This window comes from Rhopalosiphum maidis, chromosome 1, assembly GCF_003676215.2.
Source record: "Rhopalosiphum maidis isolate BTI-1 chromosome 1, ASM367621v3, whole genome shotgun sequence".
Taxonomy (NCBI): domain Eukaryota; kingdom Metazoa; phylum Arthropoda; class Insecta; order Hemiptera; family Aphididae; genus Rhopalosiphum; species Rhopalosiphum maidis.
The window spans coordinates 15071702-15095194 of record NC_040877.1 but is presented as its reverse complement, the minus strand read 5'-3'; the positions used below and the strand labels follow the sequence as shown (position 1 = coordinate 15095194).

The 23493-nt window shown below is 29.4% G+C and overlaps 4 protein-coding genes and 1 pseudogene across 4 annotated transcripts; 2 read left to right on the top strand and 3 right to left on the bottom strand.

Annotated features, from left to right (window-relative positions):
- Positions 1-7069: 7069 nt before the first annotated feature.
- Positions 7070-10676, top strand: LOC113550463. Its single transcript, XM_026952294.1, has 5 exons — positions 7070-7377; positions 8536-8820; positions 9949-10237; positions 10347-10426; positions 10514-10676. The coding sequence occupies exons 1-5, from the start codon at positions 7324-7326 to the stop codon at positions 10535-10537; spliced, it is 732 nt and encodes a 243-aa protein (XP_026808095.1). The 5' UTR covers positions 7070-7323; the 3' UTR covers positions 10538-10676.
- A 570-nt stretch (positions 10677-11246) lies between these two features.
- LOC113550462 (serine/threonine-protein kinase Aurora-2-like) lies at positions 11247-14925 on the bottom strand. Its single transcript, XM_026952292.1, has 7 exons — positions 14203-14925; positions 12543-12731; positions 12274-12465; positions 12069-12200; positions 11785-11943; positions 11479-11710; positions 11247-11406 (listed from the first exon to the last, which is right to left on the bottom strand). Exons 1-7 carry the CDS (start codon positions 14538-14540, stop codon positions 11317-11319), a joined length of 1332 nt encoding a protein of 443 aa, XP_026808093.1. The 5' UTR covers positions 14541-14925; the 3' UTR covers positions 11247-11316.
- A 624-nt stretch (positions 14926-15549) lies between these two features.
- On the top strand, positions 15550-17531 carry LOC113560482 (FYVE, RhoGEF and PH domain-containing protein 4). Its single transcript, XM_026966375.1, has 7 exons — positions 15550-15661; positions 15730-15860; positions 15924-16145; positions 16215-16401; positions 16479-16909; positions 16973-17116; positions 17192-17531. Exons 1-7 carry the CDS (start codon positions 15550-15552, stop codon positions 17303-17305), a joined length of 1341 nt encoding a protein of 446 aa, XP_026822176.1. The 3' UTR covers positions 17306-17531.
- Positions 17532-17721: 190 nt separating this feature from the next.
- Positions 17722-19429, bottom strand: LOC113560483 (uncharacterized protein F13E9.13, mitochondrial). The gene is made up of 7 exons (XM_026966376.1): positions 19000-19429; positions 18806-18888; positions 18604-18744; positions 18342-18541; positions 18106-18233; positions 17896-18016; positions 17722-17813 (listed from the first exon to the last, which is right to left on the bottom strand). The coding sequence occupies exons 1-7, from the start codon at positions 19073-19075 to the stop codon at positions 17750-17752; spliced, it is 813 nt and encodes a 270-aa protein (XP_026822177.1). The 5' UTR covers positions 19076-19429; the 3' UTR covers positions 17722-17749.
- A 2141-nt stretch (positions 19430-21570) lies between these two features.
- Positions 21571-23444, bottom strand: LOC113560853 (annotated as a pseudogene).
- Between the last annotated feature and the right edge of the window lie 49 nt (positions 23445-23493).

The following is a 23493-nucleotide window of genomic DNA, read 5'->3' as shown; positions in this document are numbered from 1 at the left end:
TTGCATTGAATTAATATATTATGCACGTAGCTAATATGTTTTGTTTTAAAAAATTAAAAAGAAATAGTGATAAATAATAGCGTTATCTATGTGTAAGCTATTACACGATACATACATATTCGAATTATTAAGTATTCAGTATATCTATTCATAGCTGCAATGTCGTATTTAATATGGCTTCTTAGTCGAAAATTATACTTGGCCAAATCTATTTAAAATTATTTTTTAATACCATTTCGTTTTTAATTGATACTTTTACCTAATTATTAAAATATAATATAACTTATTAGTTTTTATACATCTATTAATAATTAAAATTTGAAAATTTTCAATATACATCCTATTTATTTAAATATGAAGGCGAGGATTAAATTAAAAAGGTTGATAATAGAAAACATTTAGTAATGCATTCTAATGTATTAATATTTACAACTTTAAGTTATGTAGTTTTAATAACATTGTCAAGGTGTAAATCATAGTTGTAGGGCGATGAATTTTTTTTGAAAGGGAGGCTTATTATATATTTTTACTGTGCAGTTCAAAGTGGCGAGGGAAGTAATGCTAACGCAGGTCATGTTAGCATTAGGTTTTGTAGAAGGAGGTATGTCGCCTATGGGTGTAATCAATGCGAGATGAGTGGGTGACATTGGGCACCCCTGAAAGGCGTGTGGTGTACATGATAAATATAAAATTATGCGATATAATTAGGCGATAGTAAATCACGTATAATATAATTATTGCAAATGGCAAAATTTATATCTAGTTTATTAGTATCTGATCATCTTTATTGCTATACTCAAATGAATTAAACAACTCGCCATTACACTATAAAATTTACTTAAAAAATAATTATTTATAACTAATAAATTAATTAATATTTATTTATAATTTATAATTTATGTATTTTGATTATTATTACTTATAGTTACATAACACATTTTAGTCAGATTAGCAAAAAATTAATAATCGTCGCTTAGAGATTAGTGAACATCAAAATATCCAATTATTGATGCTAAAACATTCATGAAACATTAATACAATAATGCCAAAAATATATAAACATAGACGCAATATACGCAGTTTATTTTTTTATGCATTATACCTATATTATTATATCAGACTGACAGAGCGTTAATACCTATTATGATTTATTGTGGTGACGCGTATCGGACTATATTATTATAGAGGAAATAATTTTTGAACAGAAATTATAATGTTTACATTTTAATGTTTCATTATAACAATTATAACTGTATTTCCACTATTACCTTTTGTATAGGTATCTATATAGGAAATAACTTTTGAACAGAAATTATTATGTTTACATTTTAATGTTTCATTATAACCAGGGCTCAGATTTTATAGCATTTGCTAATTATTATAGGATACAGATAAAAATAGCAGAGTGAGCTATACATTAGTTTTATGTACCAGGAACTCCAAATATGAAAATTTACAATGCTATTTTTTGCATATTTTAAGTATTTTAGATTTTTAGTGCTATTTTTCAAGTTTTAATGGTGCATTTTTTTGCTAATTTGTATAATTTAACATTTTATTTTGTATATTCATGAATCTAGTTTATATTACGTGGTATAAAAATTATAAAAATGTCATTAATTTTATTTTTTTTTTTCTGTATACATTTGAAAAATACCCACATTTTTGTTCACATTAAAGTATATTTTTAAATAGTCCGGCGTATTGGCCTATCGAACGGTAATTAAAAATGTAAACAAACAGTAGTTTTTAATTAATTATAAATTTACTTATTAAATATAAATAATTAAATAAATCTTTAGTTAATAAATATAAGTTATTTTAAATTATGAACAGAATTATGTGTTATATCTATATGTACCTAACAAATTCGTCCATGAACTTCGAAATGTTAGGTGCACTGCAGTGAAATTATTATTCTTCGTTTAAATATTTAATTTATTCCAAATTTGAGCTTAAAATGTCAGTATAAAAAAATTGTACCTATATATATTTTAAATAATTTTATATAGTTATAAGAACTAAATATGCGTAATTATATGTATATGTATTAAATTTTCAAGCTCTTTAACAGAACCTTAACTTCTTTATCGATATCTTAAGTATAAAAATAATAAATATAAAATGTTTATAAATACTTAAAATAGCTTAAATTTAGTTCAAACATTTTGAAAATGTCATCAAGTATCGAAAATAATAAATTTAAAAAGCTGCGGAATGTTTCTACTTTCTACGGTTAATACTTTTAATTTGAATTACTTATTTACATTATAGATTAAAATTGTTATTTTATTTTACACTACAAAATATTTTAAAAAGTTTAAGTGGTTTTTCTTAAAAATTTCAATATTATAATGGTTTCTGATTATTTAATATACTGGAGAGTAAAAAATAAACATAAATATATTATAAAAAAAATACTTTTATTGCTATATGCTTAGAATCTAAAATTATTGACAGCAAAAATAATGTAATTTAATTAAGATTTTATGATTTTAACATATATTGTGCTAATATTTCATTAATATTAAATATTATGCTATATGAAAAAAATATTCGTCTCATAATACTGGGGTATAAATAAAAAAAAAATCAGGGGATGTGGTTAAAATTAAATGATATAGGTTTAAATATTATGTAATGTAAAATTTTTTTGCAACATTTTGACGAGAAGGGGATTAAACCAACAAACGGGCCACGCTTTATATACTTGCTAGCCCAACGGTTGTATACCTACTTATATATACAGCGTATTTCTTTTTAAATGGTCTAATCGATAATTTTTGATTTTGGTAGAAGAATTATATAATAGTATTATTTATATTTAGACAACTATACGGAAAATGAGAATTTTTTATACGTATACAAATAATGATATGCAAAACAAGTAACAACTAATGATATCGATGACGAATGTTGCTGTGCGAGTTTCATAAATCCGGTCACGGTTCAACGATTGTGGGTTGTGCACTTGTGCAGGTAAATGTGTTTATCACGGGAATACCGTTTGTAGGAAAAACCTAACATTTTTTTACTCATTACCATACATAAACAGTTTTAATTCCCGACAACCCGGGGCTGATGTTTTTGTTAATAAATTGTGCCATATCGATTAAATTAATCGGTAATTATGCATGTTTAATAAATAACAATTTTTTCTTTTGAATTAACTGTTAACAACTAAATAAACAGGATGAGTACTTTGGTGTCTGGTTGAATATTGTTGTAAATTATAATACATATTTGATTATGTACCAAAATGCAATGATAATTAATTACTAATAAATTTATAAAACAATTTTAAGGTTGAGTTGACTCGATTTCAAAAAAAAAAAAACCCACAAAATGCAGTATTTAAATAATTATAAGTACCTATGTATTAATAATTGTGGTAAATATCAAAATTAGCTAATAATAAACAATTTATTATTTATTACACCACAAAACGTCATAACTACAAAAATTGATAATAACATTTAATATCTCATTCTTTAATCAAATATAATAGTTGCTACCATAGTCCAAATTATATCATTTTTTTATTGTACTCATTCATACATTAAAAACTTAATAATATTGTCATACATAGTATTTATATATTTTGTAATTAAAATGAAAACACGAGTAATAATTATTAACAATAACACATTATGTACCTTTTTAATAAAGAAACAACAGCTATTTCATAATAAATAATTATGAAATTCCAATGGTAGATGAGTATAAATTATAAGTACAACCAAATTTAATAGCAACACTCAGTTGTCTCAGTTAGCCTTAAATGATTTATAAGTATTTATTAGGTACTATAGTAAAGCTTTACTGCTCTGCTCCAACTAACCATTGTCCATTGACCATCCCTATACACCTATCACTTGTGAGAACTCTTTTCGTTATTTTATTATTTAAATGTGTTTTAATTATTTATCACTAAATAACTAGGGGGGTGTTAATTGCGGGCATGCATTTGCATTTCATTTATACTCTATTCCAAATTTCCAAATAAGATCAGCCTTATTCGGTGGTCAAGTTGTGCTCATGTACGCGGCTTTACAACACAGCAGGCATACATGTAGGTTAGGATAAACGGGTGTTGTCTGACCGCCGCCGAAGTCTGTTCTTATTTAGAATAGAGTATAGACTAAAGATGCTCTTTAAAGTTAACACATTTTATATTAAAATTGATAAGTTTGATAGTATCAAATAGTATTGTTGGTATTCTGATACAGTGATATTCATTTATCAATATCTTCAATATTCTGAAAGTTAAATCTAACTTCTTTAATATAATTTTTATTCCCAGAAATAAATTCATTACAATAATAATAATGTTATTTTATTATAAATATATTATTCAGAACACAACCAGCGTAAAAATGAGATGGACCAATTAAAATATGGTATTTTAAATGTCTCCACGGCTTGGCTGAGTTGCTCCTGGCTGGTGGCCGGTACCGGCTGATCAGGCATTTCACCCTTTGTCACCAGTAGGTCTACCTCCACCGCTACTATGAAGGAGAAGATAAAAGCCAGAAAGAAATTGATAAGCTAGTTAGCTAGCAATACCGACTAGCTATGCAACCTGCGCCAGGTTGTATGACTAGCCAGTATTGCTAGCTTACCAATTTCTTTCTGACATTTATCTTCTCCTTCAGCTTTTGGAACTTCCTATGGTTCCGCAACTGCTGTACTTCCGTCCTCACCTTCATCACTGGTGTGCACGATGCCCCTATACCGGTGCCGGCTCCTCGGACCCCGGGCATGACGGGGCTGAGTTCACTCGCTATTTTTGCTGTGGCTTGATGTTGCAGTAGTTGTTTTTCTGATGGCTATGACTGGAGTGCATCCCTGTTTGGTTGCAGCAGTAGTGATCGCTGGATGTCTACCGTCCGGTCTGCCCAGCCCCGGCGGTATACATAGCCACCCGCAACGGGTTCTGCAGTAGTTGATCGGTGGACATCCTGTCGAATGGCCAGTATGGGTGATGACATCCAGAGTAGATATTTTTATTGTAATATATAATATATTACATTTTATATATAAGGGCAATATAGGGCAATTATAGGCTATTAAAAATAGATTAAGTACTATAGAAATATTTTAAGTAGGTATACAAATATTTGAAATATTACAGAATGCTTACGACATAAAATTTATAACGTTACAATATTACGCTAAATTCTAAATGTTGATAATAATTTAGAAAATTAATTCACAGAATTATTATTAAATATAAGATACATACTATGTTAAAGTTAAAAATATAGGATTCAAAATTATAAAAGAAATACACTTGTCTACAAGTAATACAAGTAAGTGTAATACCTCCCGATACCGACTTTAATTTACTATTTCAGATTTAAGATATTTTAATAAAAATAATATCAGGACAGTATATGGTGCCCCTAAATCCGTGGTTGTGTAGGCTGCAGCTTATGCTACTTATAACTTAATTTGGGTCTGAAAATCATCAAAATGTTTAATGTCCTCTCCCCTATAATATTTTCTAAAAATAATATATGATCACTGATCAATACCTAACTATTAAGTACTATTACATTTCGGCAGAGATTTGAAGGCATAAGTCCCACATTTTCTCTTCTATTTACGACAATTGCTAAGTACTAATACCTAGCTATATATTTTATTTTATTATATATTACCTACGTTTATACAGGATAATTATTAATTACTCATTAGCCATTATTGATTCACCTAGTGGCTAGTATATTAGTAATGTCGTAGTGATTTAAGCTATTTTTAAAATGATAACCTCGTTTATTTTCTATAAATTATTAGCAGATAAGTTTATTTTATTTATATTTTATTAATTATAAACATTTGACTTAAATTCGATGTAAATAGAAGACTTTAGTCCTTACATAGATGCAGAGTGATTCTCCAAGCTCATCTCCATTTGATCTTTTAATAATGTATTTTTTCAAATTTTCATCAAGTGAGTGCGATGTATACACTTAGAATACTTAAAAGTTAAAGACCATATATTTCTGCCATTTCTGATGAGAAGGTTTAAACCCGACTGCCCACTCTCCCTCCAAAGTGCATACCATCTTTGTACATATGGGAAGTTGATACCGAAAATCATAAACGACAGCATAATATATATATATAAGCTATTATACCTAACATATATAATACACACATTATATAATATTATTATTACGTACGTCCTTATAAGTTATCGCATCTGTAATAAGAGTGCAGAAACTCGAGTAGGTTTATTTATATTGTGATAATATATGAACAAATATATAACATATTAACATTGTACCTATTCATACGTAACTTCTCCGGTCCCATTGCAGACATCCGTAAATGCCGTATAAATCTCGAGACGATTAATCAATTTCAATGATTTCAATGTCAGACGTATATTTTTTAATAAGACGCGTGTTATTATGTATGTTTGCTGTTTGCATTATTCCGCAGGAATAATATTATTGTATACGGTAGTCTTCTGTAATTCAATTTTCGAAGTGTATATAAATAGGCGTATATATTCATCATATATATATATATAGATATTCCTTTATTATTATTGTCCACTTAAGACACGGAAACATATTTCGATTCTTTCGTAGCGGCGAGTCCATCTCGTCTATGTTTACGCACGTAGGTATGTACCTCGCTATATGTATATATATATATATATAATATACATATAATAACAATAACAACAATATACCTATATTATTATAACGCGCGCGACTCTGTAAAATGATATATACACAATTTTGTATCGTTGTCGCGGATTTATGAGGCGTTTGTTCTCCAATTGAAATGACGACCATTATTGTTCGGGAACGACGGGGTGTTGTATATATGCGGCGCGCCAATTTAATTCTTTAATTCTCACGTGTACCGCACAAACAGGACGCGTCACTTATATATAAAACGCGTTCGGAGGGAAAATGGAAAAAAAATTGACGTCCTCGCGTCAATTTGGTCTCCGCAGAGACATTGCATTTCATTGCTATTTAATGTGCACAGAGGTCATAATCATAACACCGCGACAAAGGCACCCGGGCCCCTATAAAAGACCTCGGGTACCGCGGCCGGGCGTCAGTCGAAATCACGCGTCGATCGTTGTACGAGGTGACATAATACTGCAGCTCATCGAAGAGACCACAGAAATCAATATTGCCGTCGTGTCGCGTTATAAACTATTGTATATATAAGGACAAACACGCGGGCAGACTTCATTTAATTCATTACACTGCACAGTGCAATATCACAGATCATCGTGCGAGAGGATCAGCTCTTGCAGCAGCATCGTGTGTACTCAGTACATTCACCGACATTATGAAGGTATCTGCAGCGACCGCCGTCCTGGTCGCTCTGGTCGCCACCGTGCAGGTAAAGTCATTTAATACTACATGATGATCGAATATATGTATAACGTTAACAGTAGGATAGTTGGTTATTAGTTATATTCTACTTATTACCCATCATGTAAATAGGTATTTGAATAATCATTATATTTATAATATTTTTTTTTACACTGCAGCTTTTCCGTTGGGTATAAATAAAGAGTTGAAAGGTCGGGGTGCTTTTCAATAGCTATTCTAAAATTAAAAAAAGATTATTAAAATGTAAATGGTTCCACGACAAAATATTCCGTGTAAAAAAAAACTTAAAATGTTAACCGTTAACCTTTATTATAAAAGTTGTGATAAGATATAATAATCAAACTTATCCAAAGCGATTGTGTGTTTTAAACATTTTTCAATTAATTTTTTTTGTATTTTATAAATGTTAAAAATAGTTGTATTGTATTACTATTAATAATATCTATGTACATTTTATAAAAAAAGTATACATTTTGAATTAATATTTACTTGGGATATTTTGTCAGAGATATTTTTGACGTGTCACTAGTTCGAAGAGTGCTATAAGTATGTATTAAATTAGCAAACAAATATTAATTTTAATATAACAGGACGCCAACATTTTATTTAAGTACACCTGAATGACGTACAATCGAATATTAGTTATTTACCTAGAATTATTTCATAAAAATCGGGATTCTATATAATTAAATAATTATATTCATATATATTTATGAAAATATGAATCTTCTATAAATTATACATACCTACCTAACTGTGCTAATACTGCTAATGATCAATGTTAACGACTTAGTAAAATCTTAATCTGAAGAGTAAAGGTTATTAACGTAAAATTATGAAAGTTCACAAACATATGAAACACATTTGAAAATACAAACATATTTTATAAAAATTTAAGTATTGTTATTAAATTAAATATTTGTTAATCTTTTAACATATCCATTAAAGTGCATACTGTGTATAACAAAGTGGTTATCAACTTGATGGTTTTTTTTTAAATATTCAATTTACACATATAACATATAAGTGTCGTAAATAATAAATAATATTTAAAATTGATAGCAGCGAGTCTAATTAAGTTAAAGACCATTGGTATTGGTATTTAAATGTACCTACACAATGACAAAATGTAAATCATCATTTCACCTCGTTTTTTCGTCTCTAGAGCTCAGACCCATGTAATATATCCACTTGTTACAAGAGTGGAACCACGAAGCCACCGACGACCGTGACGCCCACTCGTCTTCCGGTGCAGTCATCGTCTACGCCAACCAGCCATCAACAAACCACGTACGCTAAGGACCATACGCATAGTTCGATCGCCGCTAAGTCTGGAGCTAATGTCACGGCTACGACAGCCAGCGGAACGACTGTCAACGGCACGGAACGGCCAACCGTCGCAAAGTCTTCCTCCGGGGTAGCTGGAAATGCCACCACACCAAAACCAACAGTATAAATCACTATAAATTATTATCTAAATTAAATCTCAATCAACCTGACTTTTTAGAAAGATAATTTACTATGAACGAGAACGCGCGATTTGTTTTGACTTTTGGCATTGACATTTAATTAAATTTAATAATCAGTACAATAACAGACTAATAAAATAAAATTCGAAACTAAACGTAGACCGTTTTGAATTTTTGATATATAGTGTCAGATTAGTCTCTGAAGACCGAGGTGCAACTGTAATTCGACACGTTAATTGTATAATCTTTTGGTTTTTGATAATATTGATGGTGGATTTAAAAAAGAAAATATTTCAACTAGGCACACCTCATACCTTATGTGTTCCTATATGAATCGAACCACTAGCTCATAACAGTTTAAAATAAACAGGTGCAGATAATTTCATAAAATACTTTTTTTTCTTTACTATTAATCAATATTGTTCTTAATAATTTATCACTTTTCAAAATTATAAAATCTAGGACATTAATCTGACGCCCTTAAATGTTAAAACAAACTCAGTCTTAATGAGACTCCAGTGCATTATTACATTTCCCTTTAAATTCGGCACTGCGTATAGGCAATATACACATTAGATCAATGGTAGCAGTTATTTCGGCATCTCGCATACAAATATGTAAAGACGTTAAGTTAAGACACGCTGCAACACATCCATAAGTCAGAAATCACGATCAATCACCATGATGTCAGACTATGAATATACAAGTGATGAGGCTTTAATTTAATGCATAATACAAAAGTTATAATTTAAAAAATAAAAATAGCAATTTATTAAGTGTAAAAAGTTTTAATTGACAGAACTTAATAAAAATAGGTATACTTTACCTAATTCAAATTTCAAACTTTCCGTCAAGAAAACTAAGTATAATATTAATTTCTCTACAAATTCATAGTCCTATTGACGATATACCTATTAACGTTTCTTAATAGTTAATCAGCAGGGGGGGGGGTTAGCTTATAGTTGTATTGAGTTTTCAACTACAGAATAAACGCTATTAAGATTAATAATATTTATGTTTATATTAATATAACTTACTAATCATCCCTAGAACGGTTTAAATTCGTATTATGTCTGTCACTCGAACTCATATAATATTCGTTTATACAGATGACAGAAGGACATGTAGCTTTGAAACAGAAGTTGAACACAATTGCGGTAAAGTGCAAGGATGAGCTGCACGCACCTCAGGAAATCATGGCACTGGTCAGCAACACGGTGGTACCACAGAATGAACAGCAAAGGTGTTATTTAGAGTGTGTATACAAAAATCTAAATTTGATCAAGAATAACAAGTTCAGTGTGGACGATGGCAAGGCGATGGCTAGGATACGCTTCGCCAATCAACCCGAAGAGCACAAGAAGGCGGTGACAATAATAGAAACTTGCGAAAAAGAAGGTAGGTTGGCGATTGTGAAGATAAATTGAAAAGTCGCGAGTCGGATAAACATTCAAGTATACAAACACATCAGAATGATAATCTAATGGTTTTTGTTTTATTCTTACAGCTATTATCGATCCAAAAACCACCGAAAAATGCGCGGCTGGACGAGTGATTAGAAATTGCTTCGTTAAAAACGGAGAAAAAGTGAGGTTTTTTAGTTTTAAATTTTGAAAAAAATTAGGTTTAGTTTATGATATACTTATATTTTAAATCTATATACTTACTATTTAGATAAATTTCTTTCCTAAAGCATAAGTCTGGTTATGTGAACAGAAAACGGAAAGTATGAGTTTGAACATTTCAACCAAACACGGATATACTATAAATACCTATATTATGTAATAATTAATTATTTAAGTTATGATTTTTACCAATAAAACATAAAAAAACATTATCAAGTATTTATTTTATTTACTTAATTCATAAAAATATTTTGATTTACAACATGTTAAAAACTAAACATAATGTCAAAAATAATATACTATTAGTATGTACAAATTAAAATTATAGTTTGTTTTTAATATTATACAAGTATCCAATCCAATGGAATTTATTGAGTATACATAATCACAGTTTAGTGTGCTTATTTTCACATAGAGAGGAAACAAATTACTTAAACTAATATATAAGAAAATAATAACTAAAAATATTCCACATTTTTTTTTTTGTATCTGCATTAATAATTAAAGAACAATTGCAAAATTGTATTTTACTTAGTACATATTTCATATAAGTGTAGTAAAATATAATGATAGGTGCATATAAAAAATATGACACAATTAATTTTTTAAAATATAATAAAATTACCAAAGTAAGACTTATGAGCTTTTAAAATATGATAAAGTCTTATATACAAAAATCTGTTATTAATGCTCAGTCAATAATTATTAATAATGCAATTCAAAGTGACACTATCACAAATAAAATAGAGAAATTTAATTAATAAAATAAGTCTAATTAAACATTTTTTTTTTTTTTTATATGGTTATGTAAAAAAATAGAGATATCATAAAATTGAAATCTTAAAATTTTCATTACTTTAAGAGATTTGTGTGTAGTTTTATCCAGTCATGTAGTAACAATTCTTGGAGAGGTAAGCGACTCTCCGGTTTTACTCTTAATAACTAAATAACAGCAAATATAATTATTATGCATTAAAATATGTGAAATGAAAAATTATGTTTAAAAATACTTACACGTGATATGAGATCTCTAGCAAGTGGAGCAACATGTTGTGGGAAAATATATTGGGCATTTAATATTCTTTTATATGTTTCTTCATATGTTGGAGCTTCAAAAGGTGGTTTACCAACTAAAATCTCATACAATAAAACACCTACACTCCACACATCAACTGATTTATCATGGGAATTGCCACTGACCATTTCTGGTGGTAAATAGTCCAAGGTTCCACATAACGTCATACGCCTGAAAAATAAATTTTTTTATAGATCATAATTTAAGGTGTAAATATTAAACTCAAAGCAGTATTTAAAAATTACTTGGAATCACGTGTATGTACAGACCACCCGAAATCAGCAATTTTTAAGTCACCAGCTTTAGTAAGTAGAAGATTCTCTGGTTTTATATCACGATGTATAATATTTTTATCATGGCAATATATCAATGCTTCTGTTAATTGCTTAATATACAATGCTGCCCTATTTAACACCATAGTAGAATAAATCAAATTTTTAGTTCCAGTAAAATAAATTATAACAAGGTAGACCTTTAGAACTATTTAAATCAATAATACATATTGTAATTTTTTTTTGTAAATATTTACCTCACTTCAGAGAAACGTTGATTTTCTTGAGCTTGTAGTTCTTTATAAAGTTGTTTGGGTGCATACTCTAGGATCATATATACTCTAGCATCATCATGGAAATATCCAAACATACGTACAATATTAGGGTGCCTAAAAAAAGAAAAAGAATCAAATTGTATTTCAATCCAGATTTTTATTTTTATATAATTGCTTGAATAATTACCTTAAATGTGTTTGAATTTCAATTTCTCTTTTGAGCTGATGCTCAACATTTGCTTTTAAAATTTGCGTTTTAAATAAAACTTTAAGAGCAACAATAAATCCAGAGCTCTTTTCTCTGGCAAGATACACATTTCCAAATTTTCCTTTTCCCAAAGCTTTTCCAATATCAAAATTATCCAAAGTCCATTTCATTCTATTTTAATAATCAAAGCACACCATTATTAATGATCTTTTTAAAAATTATATTGATTTGTTATGATGCAAACTTACTCATCTTTTTTATCTGTTAGACCCATATTTTTATTATTTTCTTGTTCAGTACAAGGTTTTTCTTCAAGACTGGCTGCTTTCATATTATTCTGGAGTTGATTAACCGTTGTAGGTGGTTTGGTCACTTGTGCATTTCTTTTTGGTATATTGGCAACAGTTGGAATTTTAAATACTTCTTTGGAGGGAATCCTGAAAAAAGATAATATATATATTTTTTTTAATGGGTACTGTTCATTTTAAATTATTTTCAAAAGTTATTTATGGTTTATTCATTATGATATAAAATAAGGTTTGTAATAGAAATTTAAAAAAACCCTACATAAATCATGGTCATTAAATAACATTTAATGAAATTGTGTAAATACCTTACACACGAGACATTTAAGATTTCTAAAGAATTAACTAAAAACATAAATTATGGAGAGAAATTAGGATAATATGATTTAATATTGTAAAGGTTATGAAGAACAAATTGTTTTATTTTATTTTAATTAATACTCATTAATTGTAGGATATTATAATATAAAATATTGGTTAATAATTAATCTAATCTTTTAAAATATTTATATCCAAACAAATATTACTATGAACTAGTTATTATTATTTTAAATCATAACAATATGATTACATTTTAAAAATCTATAAAAGAATTATTGATGAGGGAATTTCAAATATATATTAGATTATATTAATCTAATCATTATTTTGTATGCTGAGAATAAATTGTAGGATGTTATAACTGGTGATTGACCGTGATGGACTGAAAATATTTTTTTCCCAAAATAGTTTATCCTGGTTCAACTTCAACCAGACCTCAAGTCTATAGAATAAAATAGTTCTGTGTTTTAAGTAAAAACACTATGAACAATATTATGTCCTTTTTTATTTTATTATTTCATTTATAGTATCTTAATTTTTAAGACATTTCTTCTATAGATCATCTTTAACCTATAAGGTTTTACTTGAGATTTTATAAATATTCATTTTAGATTTCTTTTTATTAGGTACTTGTATATAAATCCAAGTACATAGCTAAAAATAATAGTTAATTAGTTTTTATTTTAGTAAAGAATATCTACAACTTGTTTTCCAGCACAATATTAACAATTAAAATAAATATATAGTGATAGGGAAACAATAAAAATGAATAATGATAAGTATTACTCTCTAGTATACCTAATATAGGTAGCTAGAAGTGAAAGATTATCCATTGATATAACTTGATGTTTTTAAATTATTATTAAATAGTAAGCTTCCTGTAGACTGTAGATATACAATATTCATTTATAAATTGTAATATTTTATTCCTAATACTCAGAAATGTATTTACCTATATTATAAATCATCACAGTTTAGATGGCCAAGTCAAGGGAAAATTATTTGTAGTTTTGAGTAAGGTAAGAAATAAGATGCATTAATTATGATGTATTGATTAACCAATTGGAAATATTGTACAATATACACTGAAATTACATAATTTTTGTCAAAAATCTGTTAATATGGTAGGTACAATATATTTAGTTCAATACTCAGGGACAACCACTTTGTACAATGTGGTATTATAAAACCTTAAATCTTTTCTCAGACTACCACTATGTCACCGTTCTATTTCCAAAACAAGACAATTCATATCCATAGGTTAAATTGACAAATATCTCACCTTGCCTGGGCTGTCGGTTCACATGGTTGTGATGGTGGTTTCTGTGTGGTTTTGGTAGGCAGATTTTTAGTGATGTCTGGCTTGCAACTGCGGTTGGACAGCTGTTGGCCACCAAACTTGGGCGGGTGTAATAAATCCGGTGTCTTGCTAATAGTAGTAGTCACTGATCGGCGGTACTGCGCACCAACTGGCTTTGCAGTTGTAACGGTGGTCGTGGTCGTTCCAAAACCCACGGTGCGACCAGATGCGGACGATGTGTTTGAGGAAATGGTGGTTACCGGAGGTATCCGCGGTCTCTGCATTCGGTTTTCTTTTGACTTGAGCGCGAAACTACTCATGGTTAACAAATGGGGAAAAGGAAGGTCGAAAAACAGACGGAAAATTGTAAATGGCAGAAAAAAAGATTGTCTTAAGGATTTGAAAAATGTTGATTGGAGAATTCGCAAAAAACTAAGAACAAACGAGACCGAAAATACTATGTGAAATATTATAAAACCCTAATGAAAAATGATTTCAGGAAATCAACAGGCGCATAAATGTCGATTGTTGATAGTGTTGATATTTGATACTTTGATATAGTTATTATTTTGAGACATCAACACAACTACATAAGCATAATATACAGAACTAAAGAAGTTGGAAATAGAAAATACAGAATTAAAAATATTCAATAGATAATGAAGACAAAATTCTTTGGACAACGACGGTTATTTTTAAAAATTGTTGTCCAATCCACGAAGGAACTTATCTGGCAATATACAGTGCATACACAGAAAACGAACATTACATCTTTGAGAATCAGTGTGGCAAACTAATATTGGCTGTAGAATTATTTCCATTTTATGTTTTCTCGGTTAAAAAAAAACAATAACAGGTGCATTGACAAATAATAATTAATAATTGAGTCCATAGTCGGCGTAAACATATAAAATGATGAAATTCGTAAGATAATTTTAGGTGAGACGATAATGGATTGACAGGACAAGTGAAGACAATATTCGACTGTTTTTTATAATCTTTATAATTTTTTACGAAACAACCAGCGTTATATTTTAATTGGCAACGGTATCTCCGACAATATGGTCATACTGTAATGGTCGTAACGTACTTTTTTTACGTTTTCCGAAAAACGTAATTAATTCGAATACCGATTATCGCTGCAGCCGATTTCTCCCGTTTTCCCGGTTTCCCACTATAATAATAATATCCAATCGCTAGCCCTATTCCCCATACGCAAGTTTAATCTTAAATTTATTGGCTATTTACTATTTAGTTAATCAGTTTCTGCGATCAGTTGTTTTGATCTGTTTCTGAGCATCGCGTTCGCTGAATTAATTGCTTAATAAAATGGACGAAATGAATTCGTTTGTGCCTATGACGCCGCCGAATCATTTTGTCAAAGAACTGCGAGGAGTGTTGGATCAACAAAACATACTTTCGGCCAAAACCAAACAAAAAGGTAAAAACAAAATAACACTAGCTTCCATTAATTGTATGCTTACTAATTATTTTGTTGTTATACAACAGTATTGCGAGACTTGGACCAACATATTTGTGATGACAATGAAAAACGCATCGCAAAGTTGAGGATTCGATCTATTCAAGAAATATGCGTCTCCGAAACAAATTATATTCACCAGTTAGACAAATTGATCACAGTGAGAAGTTTGAGTCATTCACTCCTTCACATTGTTATTTAATATTCAATTTTCTGGTTACAGTATTTTAAACGTCCAATGGAAGAACAAAAACTTGCTTCAAGCCAAGTCATCAGTAAATTATTTGGCAATGTTGAGACAATTCTGAATGTGAATAAAGAATTATTGGTTCAATTACATCCGGCCAAAGAAAATATTGGACAAGTTTTCTTGAATACTGCTCCTTTTCTTAAACTTTATTCAGTTTACGCATTCAATTACAAGAACGTATTGGATACACTTCAAGTAAAAAATATTTCTTTTATTGTTTATAAATTATAATCAATTTGAAAACCTAATTATATATTATTTTAGGATTTACCAAAATCTCATCCAAAACTTTATCGCTTTATATGTACACAAGAATCAAGGCCAGAAGTATCTGCTAAATTGAATTCACTTTTAATAACTCCCATTCAAAGAATACCTCGTTATCTAATGCTTTTACGTGAACTTCAGAATTATACTCCTATTGAACATCAAGGTTATAATGATATTAAAGGTATGCAATTACAAAAACTAAAAAATTCATTATATTTTATAAAATTTATAATTGAATATAATATTTTTTGTTTAAAGCTTCTGTAGAACAAATAAGTAAAGTTGCAGACCATATTAATAACTTAGTTCAAGAACAAGAAAACATGTCCAGATTAGTAAGCATTCAACGTAGTCTTTCAGGTTGTGGCAAAGTTAACATTGTACTACCAGGACGTAAATTAATTAAAGAAGGTCCTCTGATGAAAGTATCACCTGAGGGCAGTACATCTATTCCCCGTTACTTAATATTGCTTAGTGACATGATACTATATTGTAAAGAGTGGGTGGACCCAGAAAAGTTGGTTTGTCTCAGAGTATTGCCACTCAATAAGTGTGAAGCCAAATCTGTCATGTACAAAAGAGGATTGTTTTCAATAAATTGTCAGTCTGTAGAATTTGTATTTTACACGATGGATGCACCTCATGCTACATGTTCTTGGGTAGAAATGTTACAGCAATCTATTGACAAGGTATGCTATTGATAGGTATTATTTATAATTAATTATATTTTTGTACAAATTATTTTACTTCAGTGCAAAGCCAACTCTTTGATGCCAGTAAAAAGATGCGGTCCTTTGAAATTAGTCAAAAGAAAAAAGGAAAATAACACAATTAGAAATGATGACAATTGTTATTCAAGTCCAACTAAAAAAATGAAATCATTAAATAGTCTTAAAGTAATATTTTAATATTCAACATTTTTTCTTAGATATTCCTATATGTCTTGTTATTAATTAATTTTTCTTATGCAGGATACAACAATTGTTAAATCAAATCAACAAATGTCATATATGGCTTCAGCAAGAAATCTTGTTTTTAGTTTTGGATCAACATTAAAAAAATTAGTGGGAAGAAATTCAGTATAGAAATTCAAAAAATAAAATATTTTCTTTTTACTCCATCCATATGAGATCTCAGCTATGTTGTCCATTTTTGTTTAGACATAGTTTGTAACAATTAACTAATAATGTTTGAATAATATCTTTTGTGGTAATACTTCCTAATGCAGTAACATATGTTACTTAAAAGTAAAAATTATAATGTTGTAATTATTTTTAAATTTGAATATTTTTCACATTTATAAAGTTTGTGTGTAAGTAGAACAATTATTTTTAGTATTTAATTTATTTTTATTAGTAATATGTAACTAGTTATTAATTTTTATGTAAAATACGTATATTTCATATTAATAATATTAAAACGAAGTCCATAATATATTGTGTTAATGGCCTCTGTCAATTTTCTGTGTGGAACCTAATATACAATAACATACATTCAATAATGAATAATAAAATAAATAAATCTTTATTTCAGTTATTTTTTAAGCAGTTCATAAATTCTAAAATAACAGTCTCGTTAAGTTCATTTTGCCACCTGTAAACAAGTTACGGTTATTAATATTGTTTTTGTAGAATATGTATAAATAATTATTGATGGTAGTATAGAAGGTGCATACATGCCATCTTTCTTGAAGTGAGATCCAATTATGAATCCATCAGCACCTTTGTACTTATGTACATTGTTAACAGTTATACCAGATCCTACAAGTACTGGAACAGTCACACACTTTTTCACTTCTATATTACATAATGGTACATTTATCAATATATAAAATATCCATGGGTAAAATAAAATATATTAATATTATAGTAAAAGTATATTATACCAACTACATCATATGGTTTGGCGGGTTGTCCAGTTGCAGTACCTGTTACTATAACTCCATCAGTTAAAAAAAATTCTGCTGCTTTAGCAGTTTCAATCAGACTTACATCTTGAGTGATAGCATGTGAACTTTGAGGAACAAAAAAAAAAACAATTTTTTTCTTGTCTTATATCTCACAATTTTCAGATATTTAATGTAATTCAATAAATATAATATTTTTTATTCAAAGAAATTACCTGTGTTTTTTTTTTATATCTGTAAATATACACACATCTTCTGCTCCTATTGATTTGCGATATCTCAATAACTTACCAGCACATGCATCCATGTAACCTTCATCAGCAACGTGGCCAAAAACAAAACCTTCAGCCCTAATAAACTGGAAATCTGTTGCATGTGCAACAGCAATTGCTTCTTCATTAGCTGCAGCCAATATCTAAAGTTGTCATTGATAATTTAGTAAATGCTGTACAACAATAATTTCAATTTCCAACCCACTTGGAGACCACAAGGTACATGTTCAGGTACCACTTGTTTAACCGATGTACAAATTCTAGTCATTGAGGATACAATTTCTGGACCTATTTCTTTGGCAGGCACGTAAGGTATGTCATGCATATTTTCAACAACAATACCGTCCTATAATTGATACTTATTATTATATTGGGTGTTGGAATAAGTATATCTGTTGAATGCTTACTATTCCATATTTCATATATATTTCAGCCTCCTTGCAGGCTGAGTATATTATTTGTTTTATACTTCTACCATATAACGGTGTACCTGAATATAATTATTAATAATTTAAAAGATAGAAATCAATTTTTATCTAATAGGAATAGTGAAATATATATGTAGTTTCTCGTTATACTTAGTATACTAATACACTCTTACCTGGTAATGGTTTAACATGAATCATCCCAAAGACATTATTCAATTTGGCCTTGAAAATATTTTGTATGGTGTTCATTATAAAATATATAATTATTTCACATTAATAATGTGTCTCCTATTAAAAATCAACTATTAGAACTTCTTAATTATCATTCGATAATTTCACTATTGTGGATTCATAAGTTGATAGATAATCACTATTCCCCAAATGTTTTATTGTTTGAAATATACTTATCACATAGATAAGTCATATTTGACAGTTGTTCATAAACCATAACATGAAATCGCTTTTTGTCTTTTGACCTTTGTTGAATGGTGCAACATAGTATTTTTTAATAAATACTTCCATAAGTTGTAATAATTTTAATCAAAAGTAACATTTTTTTTTGAATTTATAACTCCACTATTAGTTAGTTCATTCAACTTGAATAAATTCAATATTAATTTTAATTTTTTTATTTAATTTTCTGATGGCAAACTTATTGATGTTGAAGTATTTCTTTTCTCAATTAAATAAGGATTAATAAGATAAACGACAATGATTTTTTTTTGTAAACTATATAATATATTATATTATATTATATATATTTATTAGAATTAAATTTAATTATAATAAGGAAAATAATAGGATCTAAATATTGATAAACAATCTTTTAAAGAAATTATGATAAATAAATGTTTGTTTTCATAACAATAATTTTATACTTAATTGACTTAATGTATAATATGTGTATGTATATTATAAACTCTTTTTCTTTATTTTTCATTTTAAAATAATATTAAGAAGACAAAGACTAGAGATTGACCAAGGGGATAAAAATGAAAAATGGAAAGAATTATTACGGGTTTATCAATAATATATATTACAAATGTATTTATTTTTCTAGATTACCTTAAAATTTAAATAGGTTTGTATGATTAACAATAAGTAGATTGCTTTCAATTTGTTTTTAATAATTGTCTAAATATTATTCATTATCCACAGCCTATATGTACACATCAATATTATATACAATAAAGCAATATAGATCCTCACATTTGACATAATTTTGTCTATTTATAATATTGATATAAGACCATACATAATAATATATGCTATTGAGGTTTTTGAAAATTAACAATACAATTTTAAATAACCATCTTTAATTTTTTGATTTACTTTACAATACTTGACATAAAATGTTGACACCAAATTAGATTTATTAACAGACGTATATAAATTCTGATTAATGTGTGAAATGATTTAGTTTGTTTCAAAAGAATCTTAAATTAAGTGTGGGAAAATATTAAATTTAAAATGGAGAAAAGAAAAGAACTAATGAGGTACAAAAAACTGGAAGTATCAAAATATTGATGAATGCACATGAAAAAGAATGTAAAATAAATGTAGATAGCATTGTTCATTCAAGTTGGAAGTCATAATTAAAGCATGAATTGTACTTAATAATAATTCAAAATTATCTGCGCGTATATTTAAAGCGCTTTAAACATTTGAGCCAAACTATATATTTTATTTTTATATCAGTATAATAAATAATAATGTCTAGACTACTTTTAATACTATACAAATATTGAATACTTAGATATTACCTTAACTAATTAAAAAAAAAAAATTGCATCAAGCTTTAAGAAGAAAATATTTGTGGACAGGGTTTGGTTGGGAGAATATAGTCACACTATGTAGAAAAAACATTAAGAACAATATTTTATAACACTAAATAAGAACAATATCAGAACGCAATAGAGCGTTTTACATAATTCTCAAAAAAAAAAAAAATGTTCATGCAAGTTAAACAACAAATTTTAAGTTGTCCTCTCACTAAGTCAGCAACATACATACACAAAGATGAAAATGGTTTAAAAATAGATTAAATGTTAAAATTAATATACAATATAAGTTTATGGTACATTCTAGGATAATGTGATGAGTCTATAAGAGAATCATTTTACATCTTTCTCATTTCCCCCATCTTATACATACAGTTCAAACAAAAATAAATAAAGTTTTTAATAATTAATTAAAATGATGGGCATAATAAATATAACCCTCTAATTGTTTAAATGAACTGGTATCCCAACCAACAATTTTAAGGATATTTTTAAGTTGTTTTCCTAATTAGAGATTACTGATTATCATATAGATTTTTAGGTATGCTTAGGGAGACATCACGCAAGGTTTAAGCACATGTCATCACAAAACGAATATCAATATTTGATAAAAATAAATTTAACTGATCACTGGCCATTTCCTTATAGGACTAGTATGAAAACACTAAACTTTTGTTTCAAATCATAAATACTGAAAGTTCTTAAATATTGAAACAATTTCAGTATCTAAAACTAAGTTCCTCAGGAAAAATAAAATAAAATATAAATAACTTTATTGCAGTTGCAACTATTAAGTAAATCCATACTTAATATTTATCGACTTATAAAAATTTAACATAATTTTAATAAGATCAAAAATACCAAATTGTAAATTTAGCAATTTTTAATTAATATATTATTTAGTGGAGATAATGAACTTTATTTATAATCATTTATGTTTATTATTGATTATAAATTCTGTTTTTATAATCAATGATATTATGCTTGATTTAAGTTAATGTATTATCTTGTTTAAAAAAATCAATTATGTATTGAAATAAATATTATGTCCATTCTTCCATAGGGGACAAATTATAATAACTTGCATTGCAATAATGGTAATTAGCTTTAAGCCCAAAATGGATATTTATGAAATACTCCTTTGGTTACATAAGTTATTAATCTAAATTCCGATAATCTAAAATATAACATACAAGAGTAAAGGTGATCCACAGAAATGTCTTAAAACACTATAAAAGAAATAACAAAATACAAGAAGCGCATAATATTGACAGCGTTTTCACATGACACGCTGGGAACTATTTACAATGATATTAAGTAATCTTTAAACCTTTAAGTGATAAATAATAATTAATAATATAAATATACATACATTTTGGCAAGAATTTTTTCTAAATACCAGAGATGATGAGTTGCTTTTAAAATGCCCACAACTATTATGGTATGTAATACTCTGGATGGTCAGAATCTTTTTCAAACCTTTTTGCTTCTTCCTGCATACTTTCTTTAATTTTCAATATTGCCGCAGATTCATTTTGATCATTGTCCACAGGTCCACCATATCCTCCTAGGTTATAATCTCCCATACCACTACCACTATCATCTCTTGGTGTGCTCGGCCCATCAGGGGGAGATCGTTTTATACCTTCAATACCATCACCATTCATTACAGGGCCCATTGAGTTTGGTCCCATTGGACCTAATGGTCCCGCAGAGTCAGGATTTCCCATCGAAAATTCACCTGGCATACTACCGCCAGGTACAGATTTCATCATTGTATACATGTTTTCACCACCAGAGTTTGAATCTTGAGGACTTGCCATTAATGGTGTACCAGGACCGGGGGGACCTTGCGGGTAATTTCCAGGTGATGAAGAAGAATAACCCATTGGATGATTTGGATTACCTGGTGTCCACTGTGGTCGACCGACTGGACCCATGCCCATACCAGGATGCATTCCAGGGCCAGGGCCGGGGCCCATAACATTACCAGGAGGCATACCTCGCATTGGAGGACCATAGCCACCCCGTGATAGATTCATTCTCGGATTCATTACTGGTGGTCCAGGACGCATAATATCCATATTATTCATCATAGGTTGGTTTGGGCTATTGAAATCATTAGGCATATGTGGTGGCATTCTTACACCAGGCCGAGGTCCACCGGGATACCTAGGGCCCATAAAAGGCTGATTCATCATTTGATTGTGGGGAGCATTGGGTGGCGGATGAGGGCTCGATTGTGATACAGGATGAGTGGGAGACGGTCTCATGTTTGAGTTGTTGAAAAAGCTTGGCGGCATTCCGGGTCCGGGAGGAATTGAATCGTTGGGCGGCATCGGGCCCATCGGTCCTGGGGATGGTCCAGTGTTGTGTCCAATGCCATTGACGCCACCGGGGTTGTAATTGGTCGGATTAACGAAACCATAGTCGTGGAATGTTTTGGCTTCGCTGGAATGTTCGCAGTTGTCACGGCGTTCGGGCGCCGCGCAGTATAGATCCCAAAATACGCACCACCAAGAACTGAGGAACCCGGGTGGCTCACCTAGTGTGATGTTTTTGTCCCAGCGAATCTCGCTGAGGAACGTTTGCGCCGCTTTGGAGGCGCCTGTGTGTAATAGGTATTCGTAAACATAAAGCGCTAACCTTTCTCTGGCCTGTGCGTCCGACGGCACCGACGACCCCTTGCCTTTCGAGTACATGGCGAGCACCGTTCGCCGAACACAAACTCAACGGTCGATACGAAAGTCCGCCAAACCTATGTCAGACTGATCTTGGATCGCATTAAATACATAATTTTAGCATCAATAAAAACGTAAACACTACAAAACAACAAAACCATGATGGATTCTACTTGATTTGATAACACTGTGCGAACCCCGAAAG

Coding starts and splice junctions, on each gene's coding strand:
- LOC113550463 (XM_026952294.1), top strand. CDS start 7,324: ATGAAGGTATCTGCAGCGACCGCCGTCCTGGTCGCTCTGGTCGCCACC. Junction 8,821..9,948: donor CCACCACACCAAAACCAACA/GTATAAATCACT, acceptor TCGTTTATACAG/ATGACAGAAGGACATGTAGC. Junction 10,427..10,513: donor TCGTTAAAAACGGAGAAAAA/GTGAGGTTTTTT, acceptor CTTACTATTTAG/ATAAATTTCTTTCCTAAAGC.
- LOC113550462 (XM_026952292.1), bottom strand. CDS start 14,540: ATGAGTAGTTTCGCGCTCAAGTCAAAAGAAAACCGAATGCAGAGACCG. Junction 11,711..11,784: donor GTACATACACGTGATTCCAA/GTAATTTTTAAA, acceptor TTTATTTTTCAG/GCGTATGACGTTATGTGGAA. Junction 11,407..11,478: donor CTAGAGATCTCATATCACGT/GTAAGTATTTTT, acceptor GCTGTTATTTAG/TTATTAAGAGTAAAACCGGA.
- LOC113560482 (XM_026966375.1), top strand. CDS start 15,550: ATGGACGAAATGAATTCGTTTGTGCCTATGACGCCGCCGAATCATTTT. Junction 15,662..15,729: donor GGCCAAAACCAAACAAAAAG/GTAAAAACAAAA, acceptor GTTATACAACAG/TATTGCGAGACTTGGACCAA. Junction 17,117..17,191: donor AATCATTAAATAGTCTTAAA/GTAATATTTTAA, acceptor TTTCTTATGCAG/GATACAACAATTGTTAAATC.
- LOC113560483 (XM_026966376.1), bottom strand. CDS start 19,075: ATGAACACCATACAAAATATTTTCAAGGCCAAATTGAATAATGTCTTT. Junction 18,745..18,805: donor TATATATGAAATATGGAATA/GTAAGCATTCAA, acceptor TATCAATTATAG/GACGGTATTGTTGTTGAAAA. Junction 17,814..17,895: donor CACTTCAAGAAAGATGGCAT/GTATGCACCTTC, acceptor ACTTGTTTACAG/GTGGCAAAATGAACTTAACG.